The sequence below is a fragment of the Ixodes scapularis genome, unplaced genomic scaffold (assembly GCF_016920785.2).
Source record: "Ixodes scapularis isolate PalLabHiFi unplaced genomic scaffold, ASM1692078v2 PGA_scaffold6__148_contigs__length_123643588, whole genome shotgun sequence".
Lineage (NCBI taxonomy): Eukaryota > Metazoa > Arthropoda > Arachnida > Ixodida > Ixodidae > Ixodes > Ixodes scapularis.
The window spans coordinates 93,464,134-93,489,386 of NW_024609881.1; the positions used below are offsets into that span (position 1 = coordinate 93,464,134).

Below are 25,253 nucleotides of genomic sequence, written 5' to 3' on the forward strand. Positions count from 1 at the left end.
CCAGCAAAGTGCCCCGGTTGAATTTCAAGACTGCAGATCAGGGATCTGGTGGCCTACAGGTTACCTCGGGGCAACCTAAAAAAGTTGTGTGCGCGAAAGGCTCCGTGCGGAAGTCTAAAGAAAAAAGGTGAGGTATGAGGCCAAGGAAACCCCAAAGCGATCTTTCAGCGCTTTACAAGAGTGTCGTTTGTAGCATGATCAGCTAATGGTCAGACTTAGTGCAAATTCAACTCTTCACACATTGACATCTTGTGTTTAGATCTGTTGCCTGGAACCTATGGGGGTGAACTTGGTTCGAACGCTGTCGAATTTTTGTTCAGAAGTTCGTCAAACTTTTGAACTCAACAGGTTCGAAATTTCGGCACTCGTCGAATTTCTTAGCGTATTAAGTTTGAAAATGTTGAATTTCATAAAGCGAAAAATTGAAAGTTAGAAAACAATCAAACTTCTCAGCGTCAAAAATTCGAAAGACGTCGAAATTTTTATGAAACAAGTTTGATGTTGCGAAACCTTCCAAACCTTTCGAACCCCTTGTTTCAATCTTTGAACCTCAGGCTCAAAAAGTTTACAGCATCTCTACTTAAAACCAGATTTTTCGGCCCGCATAAACAAACTATGCGCTGCAGAAACCTTAAACTTCATTCGATTGACACTAGTGACGAGGATAGCAAGCGAGAGTTTCAGAACATGACTTTACCTGGGCCAAAAGACAAAATTTGTCTGCTAGCCAACATTCACCGAAGCCCAATTTCATCTAACCAAAAAATATTGTTGTGGGCATCTGTGGCATTCATTTTAGTAATCCATATCTGTCAGCAGAATTATGACATCTCCTCGCTGACAAGTTTGTTCCATTGAAATAAATGCCACAGGGATCCAGTGTCATTTGCTGCAAATGGATGTTGGCTCGAAAAACAAATTTAATCCTTCCCTCTTCCGATCCAGATAATGTCGCGTTTCGAAATTTTCACATTCCATCTACACTGCTAGCGTCCCATCCTGACAGAGTTGAGCCTTTATTTAGGCGGGCCAAAAAAACGGGTTTCATTCTCTAGATGGAGACCAGTAGATTGTTTGGTTTTTGCCAACTTGACATATTTATATAAGCGGCATGCTTTACATTAAAGTATGAAGAAGGAGCCTTTAGGATAAACGAAAGCGACAGAGGAGTGCCGGTGCGGAGATGGAACACGTTTCATCTTCTAGTGGTCAAAGCGCAGCTAATGGGCGAAGAAGCGAAAACATTTGCCGTTGCGGTAGCGGCACTACACAAAAAAGAATTGTTTGCCGCTGTTACATACAAGGAGACGGAGAACACCACAATGGGCTTAGCGCAGGGGGCTTTGGCATAGAAGCAACAAAGTCTAGGGCTCACAGAAGGGTGATCCGGAGATGCCTTCATACACACTTTAATACATCGCAGCCGCAAAAAGGCCTTGCTGATGGAAAAGCCAGATGGGTGTGCCATTTTTGTTTTGCTCCTTTGTAAACAAAAAAGGAAAAAGCATGAAAACGTCGCACTGTTGACAGACGACGCTTTCCAAGTCAATAAATACCCTGCCTAAAATCTGAGAGCAAAAAGGCGCTCAGCTACTTGTCCCCACATCCACGCACCAAAATGGCGATTTGGGTTGCAGTGTTAATTTGCAATAACACACCGGTTCTGTCAGTTACTTTTGGTATGCCAGACTGTAAACTGTCTGGTTGACACCGACATGACATTGCATGTGTATAAAAGGAGGCCTTCGGAATAGACAAAAGCGGCAGATGAGGCAAGCCCTATGTCAAACAAGTCTTTATTCCCTCGGCTGCAACAGCACCAGGAGACATGGCTCTCGACGCACGCCCCCGCGGAAAGGGCTGCAGTCGACCTGCGGGCTCACTCCTCATCTGCATCTCCCTCGGTCACGATCTCTTCCTCCTTGATGAGGAACTCCACCACCTCCTCCTCCAGGTCCTCCAGGTTGCTGTCCAGCTCGTCGGTGTCGACGCCTGGACACCGCACAGAAGGCAGAGTGTGCATTACTCCCAGGTGGACAAGCATCCAACCCGACGACAAACTAGCTGCGCTTACACATGGATTCGACTGCGGCATGACGAATTGAGAGGGGACCCATTGTGCACACCCAGTCTCCCCCTTTTCTGTTGTACCCAACCTCAGCCAAACACTAGAATCTTTCGAAGAAAAGCACGGAGGGATCGGGTTCCCACACCAGGTAATGGCAGTGTGTGTCGTAGAGTGTCGAACCATCGGAATTCAACTAGTGAAACCTGTTTAGAACAAACCCACATACAGCGAATTATTGTCGATATTGAACTCACGGAAAATTTAAATAAAAATGCATGTAAAAAGTATGTTTTATAACGATCAACATATTGGTTATATAAAATTTTTCCCCCGGAAGGCTTCCAAAAACACACAAACAATCATCTTCTAGCCTGTCCCTTCCCCCAAAAAAAGAAATAGGAAAGAAAGGAAATTTGAAAAGCTCCAGTTGCAAACAAAATTGAGAGAGGAGAAGCGATTTAGAAGAGGGAGAAAGCTGAAAAATACACTCTGCGTGCACGCACAGAAAAAAAAAAAAAGAAATTCATCCCAAAGCGTTTGTTCACGAAGAGAAGAGATTCAAAAAGAGGGATGAGCTAAAAAAACAAACGCTGCAAGAATGCAAAAAAAAAAAAAAAAAATCTTTTTAGCGTGTTTTTACAAGGCGGAAGTGAAGAGATGAGAAAGAAAGAGAAGCTCTCGGCCTTACAACAAACTCAACGTGGAAGTTCATTGTAAATGTTTTGGGCTATATCAAACTACTTGCTATATTGAACTGATCGTAGCGTTTCCTGCTGTTCGTTATAAACGGGTTTGACAGTATGTACCAATTGCATTGGTTAATAGTAAACACCAAACGAATTAATGTATTCGCACGGTCCCCCGACCCCTGACATTTCCCGGTAAATTTAGCGGCATAGGTCAACGGTGACGAAACATAGTCTAACACCGCGACATTAAGTCCAGGACAGAGTGGCTAAATAAACTACGCTTGAGTGATGACATTTCAACAATCTCACTGCATAAAACCATGGTCGCCAATAATCATGTGCGAATAATGTTTTTTGAGTTTGCAGCGAATGATGGTTCTGGCCGAATATTTTCAAATAGAATATTGAGTAGTTTCTCCAAACCTATCACTACTGTTGCACAATGCTTAAACGAAAATCAAGCTAAACTTGTGAAGGTTGTTCCCACGCTTCAACTTGTCCATTGATAAGCTAATTTTAATCTAACTATATTTATGGACAGTGACCTATGAAAGTCCAATGCCACAGGATGGCAAGTAAATGACGGATATGACATAAAATGATACCTATAGAAATGCCCAGCTATACCTAATTGGAATCAAGCGGATTTATAAACCTTCCTACAAAGAAAAATCCCTCAATCTCGAAATAAAAAAGTATCACAAATGATGAATGCAGGTTATCAGGGCATCTCTGCCTAGCATACACAATTGTATAACAGTCAGTTTAATTTTGCCAGAAAGTCGGCCACTTTCTGGCAAAAAATGCTGTGGACGAGCTCAGCTCGTCCATTGGTTTTTTCGGTTGCTCTCAATTCCACGGACGAGCTCGGCTCGTCTGAGTAGTATAGCGTCGCTGATTATAGATGGCAGCACTCGTATTAGTTGGCAAATATTTTTTTTGCATCCGCTGATTTTTGCGTAATAAACTTTCCAAATTTGATGTGTTATATACTACTACAGGAGTAACAATTCAAAATAAAAAAAATCTGGCACTTTTAGGTCACTTTTGGAAAAAAAAAAAAAAATTGGCACTTAAGGGGTTAACATTTACCAAGTTTCACTCAAATTGAGTGCGTTGGTAATAAATTCAAAAATATGCGAAAGAGTCAGACGAAGAGGATGGGCAGGACAAACATCTTTCGACTTTCAACACATTAAAAACATCTTTCGACTTTCAACACCTCAATGTGTTGAAAGTCGAAAGATGTTTGTCCTGTCCGTCCTCTTCGTCTGACTCTTTCGTATATTTTTGAACCAAGTTTCAGTCTGTTTTTAAATACGTTAGGTTTGCACGTGCACCATACCGCTTTCGAAGTGTTGTGCCTTTCTCCCAAGCATGCAATTGCGATGCTCATACTTTTACAAGTGTTCATCGCAGCGGGTTAGCCCCGTTGACTGCGCTTTTTACCGAGCACCTGCGCACTGCAGAGAAGCGACACCCGTGGAGCTCGCTTCCGCAGGTGTCGCTTCCCCACAGTGCACCCGTGCTCGGTAAGCAGTGCACTCTACACTTGGAGAAATGCAAACGTCGCAGCTCCTCTCGAAGTGCACATCAAATAGCGTATTATTTGAAACTACTACTCGAAATTTCTAATGTTCGCACAACCCTAATTGCCAATTATCTTAAGCTTCATCTGAAACAGCAGGAAACGTTTTTCCGCCCTCCAAAAATGTTAAAGCAGACCGTGACAGAGCAAAACAACATTGCCCAAACTTCAATACCCCGTGTTCAAAGCTTGAAAAAACATGTTTTGGAGTTGTGAACTGCAGCTTTTGCGCACACCTTACACCAAAACACAAAATGGCGGAGCTCCGAGACAGTCGAGGAACGGAGTGCCCACGCTCTAAGCGAACCTTATTTGGCGGCTTTAATCCACGCCGTGAAGGTGTCCCGCGTTAAAAAAGGATCAGAAGAAGCCGCTCACCGTCCCTAAGCTCCATGCGCAGCTCCCGCATGTTCATGTACTCCTTGGCCTTCCTTTCTTGCAGGGCTCGGAAGTCTTCCAGCATCTTTTTTCGCTTCTCCATCACCTCCTGCAAGATCGGACGCCGACGTGCGTCAGAGGGAGCACTGCTGCCACCGGTGCGCAGGCCCGCCAAAAGTCGCCGGAGAGCCGACCGCAACCATTTGCACCGTCGGCGATTGACGAGGTATTCATGCCTCGTCGACACCGGCAGTAAACACACCAGTCAATGCATTCCAGGCACCATCACGCAGCTTTCTAAGTTGCCTCGTTGCGAAACTAAAGCGCCGTCTAAGACCGTCAATTTGAGGACTTCCGAGGCAAGGAGAACGCCACTTTTGCACTTCAAGAACCTCCGACGTGCCAAGAAATAATTAATTTATTCGTTCGAAGCACCACATAAGGGTGTCGAGACAATGCCCAGGATATTTTACGCAGCTGAAAAAAACAAATCGCATCACTCTGGGAGTTGCGCGAGTCGTCTCGAACCCCATAACTACCTTGTTCACATTCTCTTCAAATCAAAGCATTTTTAGTGCTTCGCTTGTCATCAAAATTAAGTTTCGTAAATTATATTACTTATAATGACAAAGACGACTCGTTACTTGTTAAAATATTACGAGTCCTGTACTGCTGTCGCACACAATCGACGAGCAGCAAGCGGGAGACCCAGATGGCAGGTTCTCAAACAAATTCTTTGCAAGGAAAAAATAAAAATAAAAACCAAAGGACTTAGAAAAATTATTTCAGTCACTTTGATGTCTCTTAGAGGCATAAATGACATTAAGGGGGGACATGGGCCTAAATTTTAAATTTTTTTGAAAAAATTCATTTTTTAATTTTCAGGTTTTCAGTTTTAGAAACTAATTATACACCCTTACACCAAATTTGATGACCATATGCCAAATAGTTACGTTGATATAAAATATTTTCAACACATTGTGAGGCAGTAACAAAGTAAAGGAGTTCAATGTTTGAGTGCATTTTTCTCAGTTCCACTTTTTGCTGCAAATTTCATACGAAGGAATCTTTTGTTCGAAGGTGAAAGTATTCTGTTACCACAATCAAGATGTTTCTGAACTGAAATTTACTCAGGAATCGGGCTATCTACTTTATTTTGTTTTAAGTTGAACTCCTCAGTGAGAAAAAAAACTAAGTTTTCAAAAATTGACAGATGTCAGATATGCATCTCATAGTTTGAGGTAATAACTCTTCCTGAAATATTGACATTTAAGTTATTAAAACTAGATAGCCCGAGGTCCCATATCCCCCACTTTATATTCAAGCAGTCAAAATGGTGCTTAATAGCTTGATTTGCATATCATAGATTTCTTAATGAAAAGTGACATATCATCTTATGCAGGTATGTAAATTTGTACTAGAGAGCTGAAAGTTTGCACAGTACACCTACATCTGAAGCTAAATCTCCCCTGCAAATTTCATTCCAATCACTTGAGTAGTTCAAAAGTTTGACCTCTAGCCAGTGTCCCCCCTTAAAAAAAATATGTTAGAATAAGTGGTTTCAGCTTTAAAGGCGAAAGCCTTCTATGTTCCATTACAAGGAGAGGCGTTGGCATTGTGCCCAAAAAATGGTCGCACCATACATCATCAAGCATACACCGCTCAAGGTCAAAGCGGATGCGCCTCAGAAACAAAACGCAAAAAAAAAGCACAGCAACGCAGGTGCTTCGTCACTGAAGCCGTGAAGCCAGCGGGGGCGGCGCACCTGTGCAGTGGGCGAGCGTGATGTCAACGCTGGACTATAGTGTTTTCGCATTCCTACACATGAGCAGACTTAAGTTTCTTTGGCATGTTTTTTTGTAGTCTCTGGCACGAGTATACATTTATAAAGGCCGTAATTGAGGAATTCGTGATAAAGTGTGAATGCCTCGTCGAAGGTTGACAGGGCATGAATGTGCGGTTTCATTATGGAACCGCTCCTCCTGTACAGACTGATGGGGTACGAATGTACATTTCTAAAGGCCTCTAACGAGGGATTTGTGACGAAGCATGAATGCCTCGTGGAAGAGTGACGAGGCAGCAATGTACAGCTTTTGTAGGGAACTGATCCTCCTGTGCCTACCGACGAGGCATGAAAGCACAGTTTAAAAAGCCTCCGACGAGGCATTCAAGACGAGTCACGCATGCCTTGCCAGAAGCCTATCAAAGGCCCACCGGACCCAAAAGAGATCCCGTCCTTCCGTGTCACCTTAGAGGCCTTGGTCATGGAGGCACGGTCCCTGAGGTCAAACTGCTCCGAGTACTTCTTGAAGTTCTTGCGGATCTCGCGCAGCTTCTCCTCCGTGATGAGGGAGGGCGGCCGGGGCCGCCAGAGCAGCTGGCAAAAGCGGTCCATGTTGCACTTGCGCAGCACCCGGCCCTGGAAGGACCACAGCCAATAGGCGTTGTCCGTCTTGTGCAGCCACCAGGAGACGCCTGTGACCACGTAGCGCCCCGTCGGGTCCCACTCCACGTCCGAGGCCATAAAGTGGTCGTTCTGGTTCATCACCGTGAAGTCCGACGTGTCCACAAACTCCAGCGAGCCGCTCATCCTGCTCGGAGGGGTCGAGAGTTTGGGGAACGGCACCACATTTGCACTAATATAAGGCCACACAAGTTTCAAAGTCAATAAAAAAAAATTAAAAAATTATTATCATTAAAACGCGAACACAAAGCAACTGCACTCGAGGGCATAGCAGAAGTGAAAAGGGGACGAGAATCGGAAAAATGTTGTGCACGTTTTAACTGCACTCATTGTCACTGCTCGGCTCCTTGTCATTGTCACCACCTCGGAGATACGCTCGTCTTGCAGTTTCTTTTTCTTCAGGGTGAGCTCTTTGTCCGCAACCACAGCGCACCGTGTCAAGTCAATTAGGTTACGAAGGGCACGAAGCAGAAGCACATATGGCAGAACACTCGAGCAGGAACTAAAAAATGCACAGGCAGAACAAAGAGTGCTAGAAGCGATACACAATCTTCTTGCCCCTGCTCAGGTTGCTTTGCAAAAACGAACGCTTTAAGTTTCGTGACTGCGTAAACACGGCCAGCAGTCTTGGCTTGGCTTGAACTGGCTGGCGTCACACGCTCCGATGTGGCGCCTCGTGCTTCTGCCGTTTGTGTGGCCGTATGCGTTGTACAAACACGAATATGACAGAGTACTTTACCAGTTCTTTATACCTCCCTTTGCTTGCGCAACAGTAACAACGTTCCACCCACACCCCCGTTTCTTTTTGCACTTAATATCCCACGATCAGTTGGAGGGATGGCCTTCTTCCCACCCAAGCGTCTCGTGGCCCAGCTCGATTCCGAATATAACGAGTGTTTCAGAGCGCGTAGTTTGGAAAATAAACTTAAGTTATATTTGTGAAAATGCGAAACCTCTCCCGCAGCATGTGTGTGCCGTCAACAATGAAGTTGGCGACATGCCAAGAGTGCAGCATAAGCTCCGCTTCAGTGCGAGCTTTCTGCTTTCAAGACAGTCCTACGAGCGCACGCGGCTGAAGTACAACAGAAGGCTATGAGTGCATTCTGGAGGAGGTGCTAATCCTGCATTCCTGTGATCAAATTAGAAATATTATGTGCTGAGCTAATGAAGGGCACACGGCACACCTCGGCGGAGAATCGAGTATTAATTTTGACCTCAATAATTTTTCGACGCGCAACCGAAATTTTTGCCTTCTCTGTGCAAGCTTCCCTTGGACCGCAGGCACCTCGGCTGGAATCCAAACTTGCCACCCGAGAATCCGTAGTGTGTTTTCCACGTGCCGCCGACAGCAGAGCCGACAGATGCTTCCCAAGTACCAAAATCCCACAAGCTTCCGTCTCAGAACCGCTGCGCAATGCTCAAGCAGACGGTTAAGTTAAAGGGAGACTGACCCCCCCCCCCCCCCCCAAATTTATTTTTGATTTTTAGTTAAGCGATTCATTATGATGTCAGAAGACAACCCAGTAAATATTTTGATACAACGTTGCACATATTTTTAATAAAGTCAAAAAACGCAACTGCTTGAAACCGAAACTGGACTGGGGAGGAAGAACAAATATAGAGGAGAGGAGTGTTGCCAAAAGTCACATGGCTATTTATGGCTAGGGTTCCGTGGATTTTTCGAGTGCAGTGACTGAAAACTCTATGCTCACACTGCTGGACGCACCGCAAGTGCACGCCTTCCCCGTATAAAAGATTCAAAGTAAATAACCAAAATAAAGTGTTGACAAACACACATGCAAGATGTCATTTGTATTAGAATTTTGCTTTAGAACAGTTACTGCTGCAGACGCTGGCACGTGCGGTGCGTAGAACACCATTCCCCGCATTCTCCTTGATGCTTGTGTAATTTAGCAATACATCTGCTCAGCAGATTAGTTATCAATAGGCACCATTTTCAAGATCAGTAGACTCTCATGCAGATAATAAAGGTTTCTCAAAGATTTGCCGCTGTGCGACCCGTGTCGGCCATGTCTACGCTTGAAACCGCCCTCTCCTTCTCGTCGTTCCAAGCGCTTGCTTGCCTAGTTTCAGTTTCTTCCACTCTCCCCGGGTGGCAACCCGTCGCGCGTGTCTAGTTTCCTCCGGCTCCTCAGGGCGGGTCTGTGTCGTGGGCCAAACAGCTTCGCTGGTCATCCAACTTCACAGAGTGGAATGGCTCATGATTTTTTTTCAGCCAATGTATTTGCAGCTTTTCACAAGCCACAAAAAAGTAAATATCCTTTGATGACCCATGACTTTGGTTTCCTTTGGTGGTTGTGTCTAAACAATAGAAAACGGAGAGCGAGCGTGACTCAAAATGACGACTTCTCGACTGGCTGTTTTTGGGCGAAAAGAAAACTAATTTCGAGCCGTAAACTGTGTTCTGGGTAGTAGGACTCTCACGTCGCATACAAATAAAAACCTTGGCGGGCATAAATACCCTGTCAGTGTCCCTTTAATGCAAGACATTCTTTGGCTAGGTGCTTGGCATTTCATGAAGCCCAAAAGTGAAACCTGGATAAAAGCGTGGCCGCGAGGCTCGACAATGATTGGTTTTGGGTAAGGGAGGGGGAGGGGGGGGGGGACATGGACATTGCAGTAAAAAAGTGTTTGCACCATATAAGAATCGAACCCAGACCATTTAAATTCTTAAGCTAGTGCCTTCACAGCATGTAACGACGCACCGCTGTCAGTTGAGGTGCCATTTGGCCGGGGGCCCGCGGGGCAATCCGCTCTGTGTCCGACAGACGGCAGCCTAAAGGGACATCCAAACAGGACACTTCAGAAATCCTGGGGCAACACAACTCTGTCATAAGTCGTGGAAGCTGAAGCAGCTGGCGTCCGGCAGTTTGATTTGTGTTTGAACACCACCAAGCAAGCATCACGACTTTCCTCCCCGCTTCCTCTGTTTTTCGGTGACTACGGTGCTCGTCAGACTTTACGTCGCACGCCACCAGCCAATGGTGTGCCTGTTGCCTGTTCACCTGTTCTGCCGGGCCCTTGCATCCTTGGCCACATTCCAAAATATACTCAATCTTACTCCCTGGTAAGTCACTCTATATCTGTTAGCACGTGACGAGACCCGCCGGAGTAATTTATATCTATTTGGGTAAAATTTGGAACACAGCCCCTCCCTTCCGTTTTCGGGACTTGGAACAGCAGCAGAGGCCTTGAGCAACTGACCGAAATGAAAGCCAACAGAGCATGCGAGTGGCTGTTTGAACCCATGTCATGAGCATGCTCAAAATGCCTGTAAAGGACATAAACGAACTCCGACAAAAAAAAAAAGAAGAAAAAAAAAAAAAAAGAAACCACCCCCTTCCTTCCCTTGCGGCAAAAAGAAACTGACGGAAGCAGAGCGCCACATGACATGACGAAGTTGTGTCGCCTCACGATTTATGAAGTGTCCATTTGAACAGGCCTTGACACCCTGTCGCACGTTCCTAAAACCCAAGTTGGTACCGACATCTCCCTTCCACGAATCGCTATTGAGCATACACGCCACACGTAGAGCCAGTCGCTGAACTAACTGATGGAGAGCACTTAGAGCGTGGACGCAGCACGCTTCGCGTGCAACACGACTGCCCGGCGATTCGCTCCGCATTTTTCGCGGCAGCCAAGAGCAAACAAATCGCCGTTTTAAACGCTGCACTCACGTCCTGAGTCCCGCGAGCACGATGAACTGTCCGGCGGGGGACCAGAAGATGTGGTTGCACTGCTTGCGCTCAAACTTCTTGAGCAGGACGGCCGAGGCCCCCGGCTTGACGCCGTAAAAGCTGACCGAGATGTGGGGACTCTCGCCGTGGATGATGGCAAACTTGCTGCCCACGGGTTCCCAGGCAAAGGCCACTATCGTGTCTGCGGGGGAGAGAGAACAAGTTCACGGCAGGGCACGCAGGTTGTGTAATAGATCTACGGTCAGATGCGAGTTGCGAAAAGAGATGTGACATCGGTGCAACGTTTTTGAAATGACTGCACCCTTCACCGGGGGTCTCCAAACCCCTGCCCGCAGTATCTTTCCTGTCATCACCAACAACTTCATTTTTTGTACCCTGTTTCATGTCTGTCTGCGTAACTATGGGAAAAAGTTTTTGTGCTCTCATGCATGTATGCTTAGTAGTCTCCCGTGCTATAACTATTGCACACTGTCAACATCGCTTCTACCAGAGTGATTAGGCTTCTACCTTGAAACAATATGTCAAGGCTCCTAAGCATTTTTATATATGCCCAGTGAATTTTTCGGCTTGCAATTACTGTCGAGACCGGTTATAACGAAGTCAATGGAAATCGAAAATCACTTCGCTATATCCGATATTTCGTCATAACGAAGTCCAAAAGGGAATGAGAAATTATGATTGCTTTGCAGTAGCTGCTATTTCGGTATAACCAACTTCGTTATAACCGGTTTCGACACTACTGTATGATGTCATAACAAGCTTAGTATAGAATTTCAAAATTAACTGCATGTACTAATGCACCTTAATTCATTTTTCTTAAAATTTTACTCTAACTTCACTTTGTGTCTTTAAATGCCTATTTAGGTTAATGCATTGAGTTTTTCCCTAGATATACTATTTACTTGTTTATTTTCTGGCCCTCGAGACTGCGACAGATCCCCAATCCGGCCCCGTATCCACCATGTTTTTAGACACCTGCCCTCGACCAATAGGCAAAAGCCTCGGTAGTAGACCATTTGCCCTTCATAAAGGAACAGCGGCTAGCAGTAAGGAGGGTGTGGAAGGAGCTTCTGGCACAGTGTAAACTTGCATTCGACTACAAAGGAAGAGGCCTGCCACATTCCCGTACATTTCGACCGCCTCAGAATAACAGAGCAAGGAGGCAGACACGAGCAGTCCCAGTGGGCACAGATTGCGTGACACAGCAGCAAAACATCGCTCGCTAGGTTGGTATATTTTCTAATTTTATTCTAAAAAACAAAATAAAAAAATAAAAAAGAATAAGAAAAGAAATATTGGCACTAAACATTGGATAAGAAAAAAAAAACAAAGTTCACAAGCAACCTGAAATCGCAATTTCGGATACGCCAACTTGGAGCTAGGTGGACGAAAACAAACTTCACTGTCAAATGAACGCGAGATTGTGGCACGCTGCTTGAAAGAGAGTTCCGATTCCATAGAAACCATAGTGCGACTCTAGGTGGGGGTCACCACAAACTCTAACAAACCTCTCTCAGATTGTAAATGTACATGATTTCAATTCCCCTACGAGTTCCGTTACGTCTGGTGTCCCTCAAAGTTTTGTCTTGATGACCTCTAGTGTTCCTCATTTACATTAATGACTTGCCCCTCTGTTTCATTGAGCCGTATTTTATTTGCGTATAAACAAGTCCTTTATTGTCCCACTTCTTCAAAGCGACTTGAATGCTGTACCTGCTTGGTGTCGGCAATGGCACGTGACCCTTAACACTACCAAATGCAAACCAACGAGCTTCGCGTCGTAACACATCTCCTTCAACCTTGCTACCTTAGTAATATTCCTCTGATTTCTGCAACTTCCTATAAATGTTATATGTGTACACATTACCTCCAACCTATCCTGGAAAATTCAAATTATTCACATTTTTGCAAAGGCCAATTTTATGCTAGGCCACCTAAAACAAACCTTTTCATCAGTCCCTGTCCCCCTTAAACTTCTATTGGTCAGGTCTCTTGTTTGGTCAAAATTGCACAATGCAGCTGCAATCTGGGATCCTGGTCAAACCACACTTACAGCTAACCTGGAGCTACTTGAAAATCGCAGTGTTCATTTTGCATCCATAAAATCTAACCTCTCTTTCCCTCTTCTTTCATTGTGCCGTAGACACTCCTGCCTAAGCCTTTTCTCTATAATATATCACACTAATCGTATACTAAAAGAAAAAACACTCCTTCTCGAATCGTCTTACCTTTCTTCACACCTCAACCAGTTCAGAGTTAGCACTCCCCATTGCCGGACCTCGATTCAAAACGAATGATTCATACACAGAACATTGCCAGAGTGGAACCACCTGCCTGCATCTATAATATCTATACCATCCTTAGATTCGTTTAAAACTGCCACTAACAATTATTTTTGCATCCCGTAACTGTGTTCGATCCCCGTGTAAGATATGAAGGATTTAATGAATAACAGAGTACATTAGTGTGAATTATGTATGGTACAAGCTTCTTTGTGACTTAATACAGCAAGCACTTGCCAAGGTGTGCTGTGTATGATAACTTCTACGTTCTGATCAGGCACTAAGTGCGGGCTATCTAAGCAAAAACTTTTCTGACCCCAAATTTGCCCCTGCAGACTATATACCGAGTGCAAACATAGTCCGAAAAATACGGAAAAAAAACGCCCCAAAAAAGGCTTCATGGCTGCGGATCGAAATACACTCGAAAAGGGAGAAACGGGACGACCGGTACACACCCTTGATCTCCAGGCTGTCCACGGGGATCTGCTTCTCCTTCATGAGGAAGATCTCGAAGTTGAAGTACATGCCGCTGTACTTCCATTCGTTCTTCTCCTTCTTGGCCTTGGTGTAGCGGTCCACCTTGACGCACAGGTAGTCGCCCGACTTCTGCCAGTGCATCTTGCACTCGGCCACGTTGAACAGGTTCTTTGCCCGCAGCTCCACCCGGGAGGGCACCTCGATCAGGGTCACCCGGGCCGGCACGTTCTTGTCCTCTGCCACCCAGTAGGCCAGGATGTTCGACACCGGGGACCACGAGAAGTTCCTGGGACGGTAAACTGCCCCCGTCACCGGCGCCCCAGAAATGTTACCGTGGCACGTGTACGGTCGCGAGAACGCCCCAAAAGCGCTTCTGCGACCTACGTGCAGTCGCCGGAGTTGCCGGTGTCCCCGAAGCAATCCTGTCTTTGTATTGCCGTGCGTGTCGACAAGCGAGCGAGTGCGTGGCCAAACGGATACCGTGTTTGGCTTTCGTGCGAAGGCCCCGGGCTCGATTCCTGGGAACGGACGCCTGTTTTTGTTCGTTCAGTTTGCTGCTCTCGCGAGTTCAAGAACCTTGTCATCTGATCGAGTCACAAACGTTTTACGCCGAATGTTCCAGGAGTTCACCCAGATACAAAAGGAGCTCTGCGTGGCGGTCCGACGTCAGTCCCGCTTCAGCACTCAACCACTTGCGGTTACGGAGACTTCGACGCTTGCGACGCTACTACTATTTCTCTTTTGCTTTCTTGGCACAAGTTAGCCACATGAAGCTTTCAGTTTCTTTGGTTACTTGTAGGCTTATTTATCGGGTCATCCCTCCCATCCGTGACAATATGGTCACCAGAGCTGGCAGACACCAGTGTCATAAAAGGCATTCTTATGGTGTATATATGGCAGTGTTGGGTAAAGTACATCTAAAAGGTTTTTCAAGTACGAAGTAAATGAGACGTGATGTACTTTAAGTAAAGTATTAAAGGGAAGATGGGGCACTTCTGCATTTGACAAAAAACACGTCTATGGCGTTCATTTGGCCTTTAGAGTAACAGATATCACAATTATGTTCCAATGCGAAGAGTCGGAGAGCCATAAGAGCAATTTCAGAATAGGGCTGAAGCCCCACCTCACTAGCCTTGGGCAGCCAAAAGACCCGTCGATGACATCCCAAACAGTGACTGTCTTTCACGTTTTATCGCGTTTAACAATACTTGCGCAGCAAATAATTTGGGTATTCAGGTTCACGGGGTAAAAATACATCAGAATTCACTTCTAACTCATTTTTTTTAAGAACCTACCTAGGTTCCCTCTAAGTACACTGGGTGCAACATACTTGAAGTAAAGTACTATAAATACAATGTACTTTCAAAGTAAAGTACAAGTATTTTAACACAATCTTTCATGATGCTCTTTCATCCCCCTATACAGTGATTTTTTAACTGGCATGCATGGCCCAGGGGTAATCAGGGGTGCATGGCCCGTGTTCAAAAACAGCGGCGAATATTTGATAAAGTCAAGTGGCCACAGAGTAGTTATTTTCAGGAATGGAGCCAAATTCAGAAGTCCCTCTACTGAATTTGCCGCCCCTTGCACTGGGTTGTTGAACTCAAGGGGGCTAAATGTACTAGGAGAGAGCATGGTGTCAGCCTTGTAGCTTCCGCAAGCAATCCTGTCATAGAGGAGTGCCCTCTTTTTAATGCAAAAAAAAAAAACAGTGAGTGTCCAAGCGCCCTGGTGATAGTTATTCATAATCTGACACCTGAGATTGGGTGTGAAAAAATTAAGGAACTTTCAAATAGAAGGAAAAGACAAAAGAGAATGTCTCAAAACACGGTGACATTCTCTTCTGTTGTCTTCTACTACGACTTGAAAATTTGATTTTTCCGCACCACAGTCTCAGGTGCTACATTATGAATAATTTTGCTCTCCTAATATTTCAAAGCTCCTCGCTTGCGCTGACCAACCGAGAAGTAGTGAGAGTTCAAAAAGCTATGGGAACGCCGCTACCAGAACAAACGGAGCGATGCGTCGTCTGCTCACGTTTCTGACAAGAGTAGAATATCCCTCCCAGTTTTTCTTCGGATTTGACAAAGCATCATTTCGGGAAACAAATTCAACAAAACCAAATTTGGAAACTGTACTTTTAAGATGGGAATTGTACTTTCCGCGGAAAGTACCGGGAAAAGTACTTCAAGTAAAGTATGAGTACATATTCAGAGAATGTACTTCAGGTAAAGTAAAAGTTTCCTAAACCTACTTGAAATAGTGCTTTAAGTACAATGTACTTAAAGTACTTCCCAACACTGATATATGGTCATCGGTCACCAGTTACCAATGTCCCAACAACGTTTCTTTGGTCTAGTACGGCCACGAGAGTTGCCAGTGATCCAAAAGCACTGATATGATCTTTGTTGGGTCACCCGAGTTGTTAGTGTTCCGAAAGCATTACTACCGTAATATCTTAAATCATCAACCACCCATCTTTTGAAGGAAATATTGATAAAAAAAAATAAAAAACACATTTACCTCTACAAATACCCCAACGCGGACTCTGCGGTCCTTGAACATTGATCCTATCCGAATGATGCGGCCGTGGACTTTCCGGTTGGAGGACGACCATGACAAAGCAAAACGAAGGAGGGAAGGACACTTTACTTTTTCTGAGCATTTCCTCCCCAATTTCCGCAACCCCGAAGTAAAAGTACAGGCATGCGAAAGGAAAAAAAAAATGGAGATAACAGAATGAAACTTTGTTTTGCTTACAAAAAAGTTTGTTAAGACAAAAAAAACAGTTGGACAGATCACAGAACATAACCCATTCAGGGATCACGAGGTCAGCGAACGCCCCCTATCCTGGAATGTAACCGCGGAGTGTAAGGTCAAAGTCAGTCTCCGCCAAAGTAACGTCACCACAAACACTCTCCTCACGGAAGGTTGTGACTGCAGTTAGCAAGGTTGTGCAATATTTAAGAAAAAGTTAAAGGGTAAATAAAAATTTGCTGCAATGCCGCACACAGGCGTCCGTAGGGTGTCCCATTTCGAGCTCAGTGTTCACGGTGCCGAACATGCCATGCAGCAACACAGCAACACCGCCTCAACCTGCATTGATGGCACGCTGTGCACAGACTCACGCATTTATGTACCAAACAAAGAAGTTGCGCAAGAGCCTAGGTGCCTCACTTGGTCCGCTGCCAAGTACTTCCCAACATGATTGCCGGCTTTCCCGCTTCCCCAGCATCGCTCCTGGTTGCTTCTTTCATTCGCTCGCTCGTTGCACCTAATTAGATTTTTGTTGACTTTTTAAATTCTTTTTTCTAACAAGAGAACATAGCAATGTTAGAAACGTGCTTTCAGGAAACGCTCGCGCTCTATGCCGATTGGCGGTGTTCATCGCAAGGATGTAAGCAACGAACTTTGCAATACTAAATTTTCCTTCATGGGCATTTATTGCACAAAATAATGAAACTAAGTCGAGTTTTGAGTCTAATGTATAGCTTGTGCATGCCAAATATGTAAAAAAAAATAAAAAATTTATTTTTTGTGTTTACAAATTTAGACATGGGCCACCCCCCCCTTTTTTTTATGAATTTCAGGCGGCAGGGGGTTGGGCGACGACCCGGGATATTACGGTAGTCTATGTACGGTCACACGGGTAGCCGACGTCCCAAAAGCATTCCCATAGTCTACATACAACTGCCGGTGTTGCCAGAACCCAAAGCATTCCTAAGATTTCTATATGATTGCGAGGGTTGCCAGACACCCATATCATAAAGGGCGTCGTCAATAAGGGCATTCCCAAGATCTACCAACAATCGCCACAGAGTCCATGTCATAAAGAGCGACGTCAAGATGAAAGCCCTGCTCGTTCCTAGGTTAGAGTTAAAACATATTTTTCCTATGAACTAATATGCAAGCTCTACTTGAGCCAAGCCTAACCTTGCGCAAAGGATCACTACATTAACTCAACGGCTCATAAAAAAACCAACATTTCACCTGATTCAAGAAGAGCTAAACTACAGATGTTCACATTATTTTAACACTTTGTTAGGAAGAACGTCTCGCACCTGATGCCGGGTATCTTGAGGGACTTCTTGTCCAGCAGGCCGAAGGAGGGCGTTTCGTAGATGCTCAGCATGTCCTGAGTGAGGCGGGCGAAGAAGCGGTCGTCGCTGCTCCACTTGAACATGGGCCACGTGTGCATTTCTGGGTCTGCAGTGAAGCTGCGTCTCTTCATGCCCGTGCGGATGTCCCAGATGATCACCACCTGGGCCTCCTCCGGACCGCCGGGTCCTCCGCCCCCACCTCGCGGCGGCTGGTGGAACGTGTCCGGCGACGGTGGACTCAACGTCACCAGGTAGCTGTTGCCATCGTCGGGCGGCACGGAAAGGCAACGTCGAAAGGTTACACTCTCGACCCGATCTCTTCGAGGGACCGAGAAACAAAAGCTGGAGACTGGGAACTGAATGGGCCTTCCCTCCCACGTGCGGTTCTCTGAGCACGACGACAACGCGGCATCATGTTCCGGTACGGCCACAGACCGTTCAGCCGAGCTCTCGCTGGGCAACACCATTCTGTTCTAACTGCAGCGCCGTCTACACGCATGCGGGCATTTCGGCGGATTTGGTGGGTTGCGCACGAAACGCCGAAAGGTTTATCAAAAACAAAACACTCCCTCATCTCTCTCTCTTACACACAAACACGCACAAACAAAAAGAAATTGTAGAGTAAAAGTAATTGGTGCAATATTTAGACCAGAGACACATGTTGAGTCGAAAGTTCAGGTCGGCGTCGGTTCCCTGCACTATTGCTGGATCGAAAATATCAAGGTCAACGACACGGTGATTTCGAAACTGGAGTCGTCTGCCTCAGAATCACTGAATGTTCCCAAAATACCGAAACTCCCAGGCTCGCTGGAGCAGAGATGGCGGCTAAATCTTTCTATTTTTTTCTTCCAGCGGAAGCTGCAACTGCGATACTCTGGAAACACTTAGCAACTCTGGTCTGCCTCATGTTGGTAGAAGCGTGAAAGAAGGACACGCTTACCGCACACCTCTCCTCCCTGTACAGAAAATAGGTGCGAGAGGCGTCCCTCGTCAGCTACCCCGGCGTACGACCACAATAGAATGACGCAAAGAGGAAGGAAGAGAGAGAGAAGCGGTACCCACTTTTCGCAGGGCGAGAAGTCTATGAACTTGACCCCGAAGTGGGTGAAGCGCATGATCTGGTTGTACTGTGGGCCGCCCCAGAGGGCAATGCCCTGCTGGTGGAAGGTGGCCAGGTAGGTGCCCAGGGGGGACCACATCACCAGGTTGTCCGTCCACCGCTGAAACAGGGACACGAATTAGAGCGAGGAAAGGGAAAGAATGAAAAATCATGAGCCATTCCACTCTGTGAAGATGAATGACCGGCACGCAACACGGACTTGCCCTGAGGAGCCGGAGGAAACTAGACACGCACGAGGGGACCGCCACCCCGGGAGAGCGGAAGGAAAGGAAACTAGGCATGCAAGCGCTTGGAACGACGACAAAGAGAGGGTGGTGCGATTGTATACATGGCCGACACGGGTCGCACGGCAGCAAATCTTTGAGAAACCTTTATTATCTAACTGAGAGTCTACTGATTTTGAAAATGGTGCCTATTGATAACTAATTTACTGAATAGACCTATTGCTAAATTACCCAAGCATCAAGGAGAATGCAGGGAATGGTGTTCCATGCGCTGCACGTGCCGGCGTCTGCAGCAGTAACTGTTCTAAGGCATAAAGCGTAAAACAAATCGCATTCTTGCACAAACATTTTTATCAACGCTTTGTTTTGGTTATATACTTTGAATCTTTCATATGGGGAAGGCGTGCGTGTGCGGCGCAGGTCTGCAGCAGTAACTGTCCTAAAGCAAAAGCCTAAAAGAAATGGCATCTTGCATGTGCGTTCATCAACGCTTTATTTTGGTTTACTTCAAATCTTTTATACGAGAAAGGTGTGCGTGTGCGGCAGTGCAAGCGCAGTTTTCAATCACTGCACACGAAAAATCCATGGAACCCTAGCCATAAACAGCTTTGCTGTAAAAATATTAATCCTCCGTCGGCACTGCGACTGCAATGGGAATAGTTTAAGATGCCGTCAGGTCAACGTATCATGGGAGTTCAATGAGATCTTGACACTACAACTCCTTGCTTAACCTGCAGAGTGCCAGAATCCTGTCAGTGATAATTGCAACGCATCTGATTGCGTTCTTAATGCTTCACATTGAGGCTTTAACATGAGCGTTTTGACGTAATTAGTCTTTTTCTGCCACTTCGACTTCCTCTTTCTGCAAATCTCACTAAAGTAGTCAGCTGATGCATGTCTGTGCATTTAATTTTTGGCGACTTAATTAAAAACACTATGCGGCGGCGTACACCATCGATCCTTTTCATTTTAGTGCATATTTCATAACCTACACACAAACTAGCAAGACAATTTGCCAGCCCTCTGGCAAAAAAAAACACAAAAAAAAAACACATACCTCTCTGTCTTTGACGACAGTGGGCTCCGGATTGCTGTTGAGGTACACGGCCACCTTCTCCCCACCACAGTACATGACGCAGAACTGGTCGAAGCAGTCCGGGTCTTGCAGCCACTGACGCAGGTTGCCCTGAAACGGAACGAGCGAAGCAATGCAGCGCGTCACGCTCTAGTGCGGGCACGATCACTGAATGCATCTACAAATGCGTCTGCGTAGCAGTCTAGACCTCCCATGCAAGGAAACGCATGCTCAGACCACCACATGGGCCCTAGTGAATTTGCACCACTGTGCCTCAGACGAAATGTCTTCCTAGACAGCCGGCGAAGTTGTGCGCACCCGTCGGTTGTTTCTACGTTCTGTGGGCTCTCCATGCACGACTCATTTCTATGCACCGCATGCAGCTCCGTGCCACAAGAAACTATGTGTGCAGCACTGAACAAGCAATGTCGACACACATTTTTCACTGTCGTACTTAAACGCGAGTGCAGCACAGTGCTGCGACGTTAGAAACAAATGTGGAAGGACCTACTCAAAAGACGACGCAGGGAGGAAGAAAGAAAAAGTAAACGGTGGTTTCAGAGATTGGCACCGGCTACTCTATAAAAAGGCGGCACCATAGATGACTAATGCAACCAGTAACAAAACCCACTGCTGCAACAAACGAGACGAGTTATCGTACGTACGTGGTCGACATAGGGCTGAGGCTGAGGTTCCTTCCATTCCTCCGGAATATTTTCATACCTAGAAAGAAAAGTGAAGAGGAGAAAATGAAGACTTCACTCGATTGCAGAGTGCAACGGGGCACAAAGCGCCAGAAAAATCTGGCTACAGTTGGCGTCCCTAATGCAATCGCAAAAGATGGCGTTGCCGGCAGTACTCCTATTGAGCGCAGCCCATCGTGTAACTCCAGCCAATGACGTCCAGCCTTGATTCCTGCGGACAACGACCTCCCCGCACTCACTTCTGGAAGTCAGTGAAGAGGTTCACGGCGAACGAGTGCTGCTTGTCGAGCTTGTGGCCGTTGGTCACTTTAACCGCGTCCAGTGCACTCTGGGGGTTCTTGTACTCCAGGAACATGTACCTGTCACCAAAAAAACAGGCATCGTCAAGAAAGGAAATAGCAGGTTTGAATTAAAATTGAATCAAAAACTCTCAGCCCATTGCAACTTTCCCTCGCACTAAGGAGACCGTAAAAGGTGCCACACTGTTGCATTTGAATCACTATTTGTAAGAGTCTAACTGGAACCCCTTTAGTGCTTCACACTGCCCTTGCATCAAGATGTCCCAAAGTGGCAAGAAAACATGTTGTGGGAGGTGGCATGTCATGCTACCAGTTGTCGTGATTCTGGCATTTAATTACAAAAGCACGTACAAAGGAGACAAGTGGACGCAAGGACTCCCGTCATTGTTGTGTCCCAATCCAAGGATGCCGCCGTTTCCCCGAACCGACTGGTGGCAGAGCTGGTCATGGCAAAGCGGAAGTCTACCACAAGCACCTCTGTCCCCGTCGGGGTGTCGCGGCAAAACATGGTACAACACTATTGCGACATTACTGGCCAGATATCGAGAGGCCCAATATGAGATGGGGTAAACGCGCTAGTCGAAGGTTCCTTCTAGGCACAAGGGGGGTAACCGAGAGAAGTGTGCTGCAAGTGGAACCACTTGCAAGACTTCTTTTAAATTCACAAGAAATGCAATGCTGGAGTAAATTCTGCCCTGTACATGTTATGGGTACATTCCTAGCAGCCCCAAGTGGAAAAGCCACCAGGGTTTGATCAGCTTTACTACTTGAGCAGCTAGTTGTCCTTGCAGACACCTGTACGTCCACTTTTTCTGGTGTTGACATTTCTTTTACAAAGATGGAGACATCTCTGCAGCCAATGCCAGCCACCTCAAGGCGATTTTTGCCGTCAAGGACTTTGGAAAAAATTGCAGTTGCTCTAGGAAATGGCTTACAACAAAGGTTATGGAACTTCAGCTGTGTGACGGACCCCTACAATAATTTCAAAAACCGGCCAGACACAGCCAGGACACATCATTAAACCATGATACAAACTGCCGTCTGCCAGGGGTGGAGTGAGCAGACGACGGACGAAGCGGCTAGCAGACAACGAGCGGAGCGGCTAGCAGACAACAGGCGGGGTGGTTAGCAGACGACTCACCCTTTCGTCTTCCCCGTCTCATCCACGGGAATAAACTCTGTGTTGATCTCCCCAAACTGGGAGTAGATCTTCATCATAACATTCTTGAGCTTTTCTAGCCGTTCACTCCCGACCTGGGGGATGTTGTCGACCACAATGACGCTCTCGACCCCGTCCGCCTCGGCAGGCCTGTGCTGGAGGATGTCTCCCAAGAGCTCTGGAAATGGCGGCGGGAGAAAGGAAGAAAAGCAAACTTTACTTGTGGGAAAACGCAAAGCCCCTAATCTCTAGCAGGGAGGAACCAGTGATCATACCAAAAGTTTCTAAATCTTTTTTTTTTTTTCACCAGCTTTTTGCTTTGGTCACCAGGCGCTGAAATTTTTGATGCAGTGGCTATTAACGAGGTGGCGCAAGCCGCCATCCAATTCAAAGGCTTCAGTCACCCATACATTTTTCCAGTTATGAGGTAAACAAATGGCTGTGCCACCTTGGCAGCTGTGCACTTTGGCCACTAGCTATGGTTTCAGCCTTGTAAAAAAATTCACGCCAGGTGGTTAAAATGCGAAACTGAAAAAGAGGTAGGAAAAAAGTAAACTGCAACATTAAGTGCACATAAGTGTGCATTTCCACATGCACCTTTTTAGTTCATGAGCTCAAGAGTGGGAGAGTTGTAAGATGGGCATTTTCACCAAGGATGCAATAAGAATAGTCCTAGCATCACTTAAAGCAAGGCCTTTTCAATTTTACTCAACTTTGACTTTCCAGGCAGTGATGAAAATTGTTTTAATGCAGTACAGAATGTATGTAGCCCTTAGCCACACAACGTCTTGTGCCTCCATAATAACCAGAATTTGAAACAAAGAACATTAAAAATTGCAGAATTATTTTTGATGCAAAATTAAACCCTCATTTCTACCACAGGGATAGGGAAAAATGAAAGCTTGTAGGGATTGCTAGTTTGTTAAGCCCTTGACAACAGATATGCTGAAATGACTTCAGCAAAGGAGCGGTTAAGTCACGAGAGACAAGAAGGAAACAATCAATGGAAGAAAAGATACATCCAATGTCTCCTTGTCTCTTCTTTTCGCCAGTCCGGTTTCGAATTTATTTGAATGGTTAACTTGCACCAGCCTGCTTGCATCATAACCATTATACCATCTGTCACAACCATCTCAATTTCGGAGGCAAGAAAATTGCATTGCGATACCAAAAAAAGGAAACTTTCGTTTTAAATGTAGGAGCTATGTTTGAGACGAAGCAGTGGTTTGAGCCCTTATCAACTCAAACTAGAAAATCATTAAAAGAAAAATTCTACATAAAAAAAAAAAGAAAAACAGGATACGAAATGAGCAGTTTCTTTTTTTTTTTTGTTTCTCTAAATATTATTTCCCAGCGGGGAAACCCGCCTACAATTAAGCTAGAAGTAGTATGGGTAGACAGACTTATAAGCGCCGCACGCATACCACACCGGCAGTTACATTTTCCTTGTACGACAGCTGTCAAAAAACGCGTAAACAAGAGACGTTTAATTTGACCACACTAATTAAACCACCGCCACTCCACGTCACGTTCGCCGCACTTTTGAGTTTTGTTCACAAGCCGCTGTTAGGAATATCAGCAGGGCACGTCGTGCGACATTTATCGTTGTTTTCCCCACAGCGCATCCGCTTACAATATGTTCGGCTTCTCAGCGGGAATTCGTTACCGACAAGTGACCCCAGCCGACTCGCGTTGGTCTGCTAACAATGCTCGAAACCTTTTAAACTCGTTCTGACGATCAGTTTTTTTAAACTGTAGTAACTGGAGCCGATTAACACGGTAAATAAAACCACAACCCTAAGCCTAGCTCGGTAATACTGGGCATACATGGGTTGTTCCCGTCGACAAGTTGCAAAACCTGTTATTGTCGCCGCTCAAGTGGCCCCCGATCACTTTTAAAACAAAACAGGTCACACACCCCGTTCGCGGAACGAGTGCTCCCGAGTGAAGCAGTAAACATTACTCGGTTGTAATGAAGTTATTTGTGACTAACCAAGCTAGAGCCCGCCAGTTGTGTACGGCCGGTGACGGATACTTGAAACGGGACTTCGCGTCATGCGGCAGCCAAGCGGCCACTGAAAATACGTTGGACAGCTAAATTTGGTTCGTATATTTCTTTTTAAGGGGTTAATTCGAAGATAAAGACGAGAAAATCGCGCCGATTTAGCGCAAAGCATCGCTGGGTAAAGCGGCAAAGCGGGACACAACACGTGCAAAGGGTATCTGCGCACCTTCCTCTGTGATGTCGTCGACGAAGTCCTCGGGATCACTGAAACTGGGCAGTTCATTTTCGTCATCGCCGTTCTGGAGCGGATCCTTCTGAGAAGGCTCGTCCGCGAAATCCTGTTCACTTCGAGCCATGTCTCCTTTCTCAACCATTATTTTACACCAGCGTGGCCATCAGGAAAGCCGAAAAGAAACCTGCCCACCACGGCGCATGCGCGACCTCGAAGAGCTAGTTGCAGCGCTGGCCGCAAGGGGCGCCAAGGTCGCCGTCATTGGTGCGTTGCCAGATTGTGATATGCTCAGACCGCTAAAACCGGCAAAATTTTCCCTTCCCTTCCCTATTTTCCATGATTGGTCACATTTTTACATGTCACAAGATTCAACTTATCCGGATTACGGCTCTGTATGGCCGCGCCCGAGTGCACCCGAAGCGAGCAAGATGGCAGCCTCATAGAGTAAAAGCTCTCGATGCAAAACCCAGGGATCAGAGTTCAATCCCTGCCCCTGCCCGTTTCAATCTGGATGAGCATCGTACCGACATGTGCTTGTGTATCACTACTAGATGTGTCGCGAACCGGCCGCGGTTCGAGTTCGACCAGGTTCGACTTTTTCGAACTTTTAGTGGAAAGTTCGACGAACCTTGTATCGAGGTTCGACTCGTGTGCGCATGCGCGTCAGGCT

General features: G+C 46.0%; 1 protein-coding gene across 1 annotated transcript; it reads right to left on the reverse strand.

Moving 5' to 3' along the window:
- Positions 1 to 1,780: 1,780 nt before the first annotated feature.
- Positions 1,781 to 25,119, reverse strand: LOC8041767 (eukaryotic translation initiation factor 3 subunit B). Its single transcript, XM_029967591.4, has 12 exons — positions 24,578 to 25,119; positions 22,329 to 22,524; positions 21,128 to 21,247; positions 20,850 to 20,907; positions 20,167 to 20,295; positions 18,828 to 18,985; positions 17,727 to 18,020; positions 13,644 to 13,951; positions 10,886 to 11,087; positions 6,972 to 7,314; positions 4,724 to 4,832; positions 1,781 to 1,992 (listed from the first exon to the last, which is right to left on the reverse strand). Exons 1-12 carry the CDS (start codon positions 24,723 to 24,725, stop codon positions 1,880 to 1,882), a joined length of 2,178 nt encoding a protein of 725 aa, XP_029823451.1. The 5' UTR covers positions 24,726 to 25,119; the 3' UTR covers positions 1,781 to 1,879.
- Between the last annotated feature and the right edge of the window lie 134 nt (positions 25,120 to 25,253).

What these genes read in the sequence shown, in the direction of transcription:
- LOC8041767 (XM_029967591.4), bottom strand. Translation starts at nt 24,725, where the DNA reads ATGGTTGAGAAAGGAGACATGGCTCGAAGTGAACAGGATTTCGCGGAC. An exon ending in CGACGACATCACAGAGGAAG is followed by an intron (nt 22,525 to 24,577) that starts GTGCGCAGATAC and finishes CGCCATTTCCAG; the next exon opens with AGCTCTTGGGAGACATCCTC. An exon ending in CTCAGCCCTATGTCGACCAC is followed by an intron (nt 20,296 to 20,849) that starts GTACGTACGATA and finishes GTTCCGTTTCAG; the next exon opens with GGCAACCTGCGTCAGTGGCT.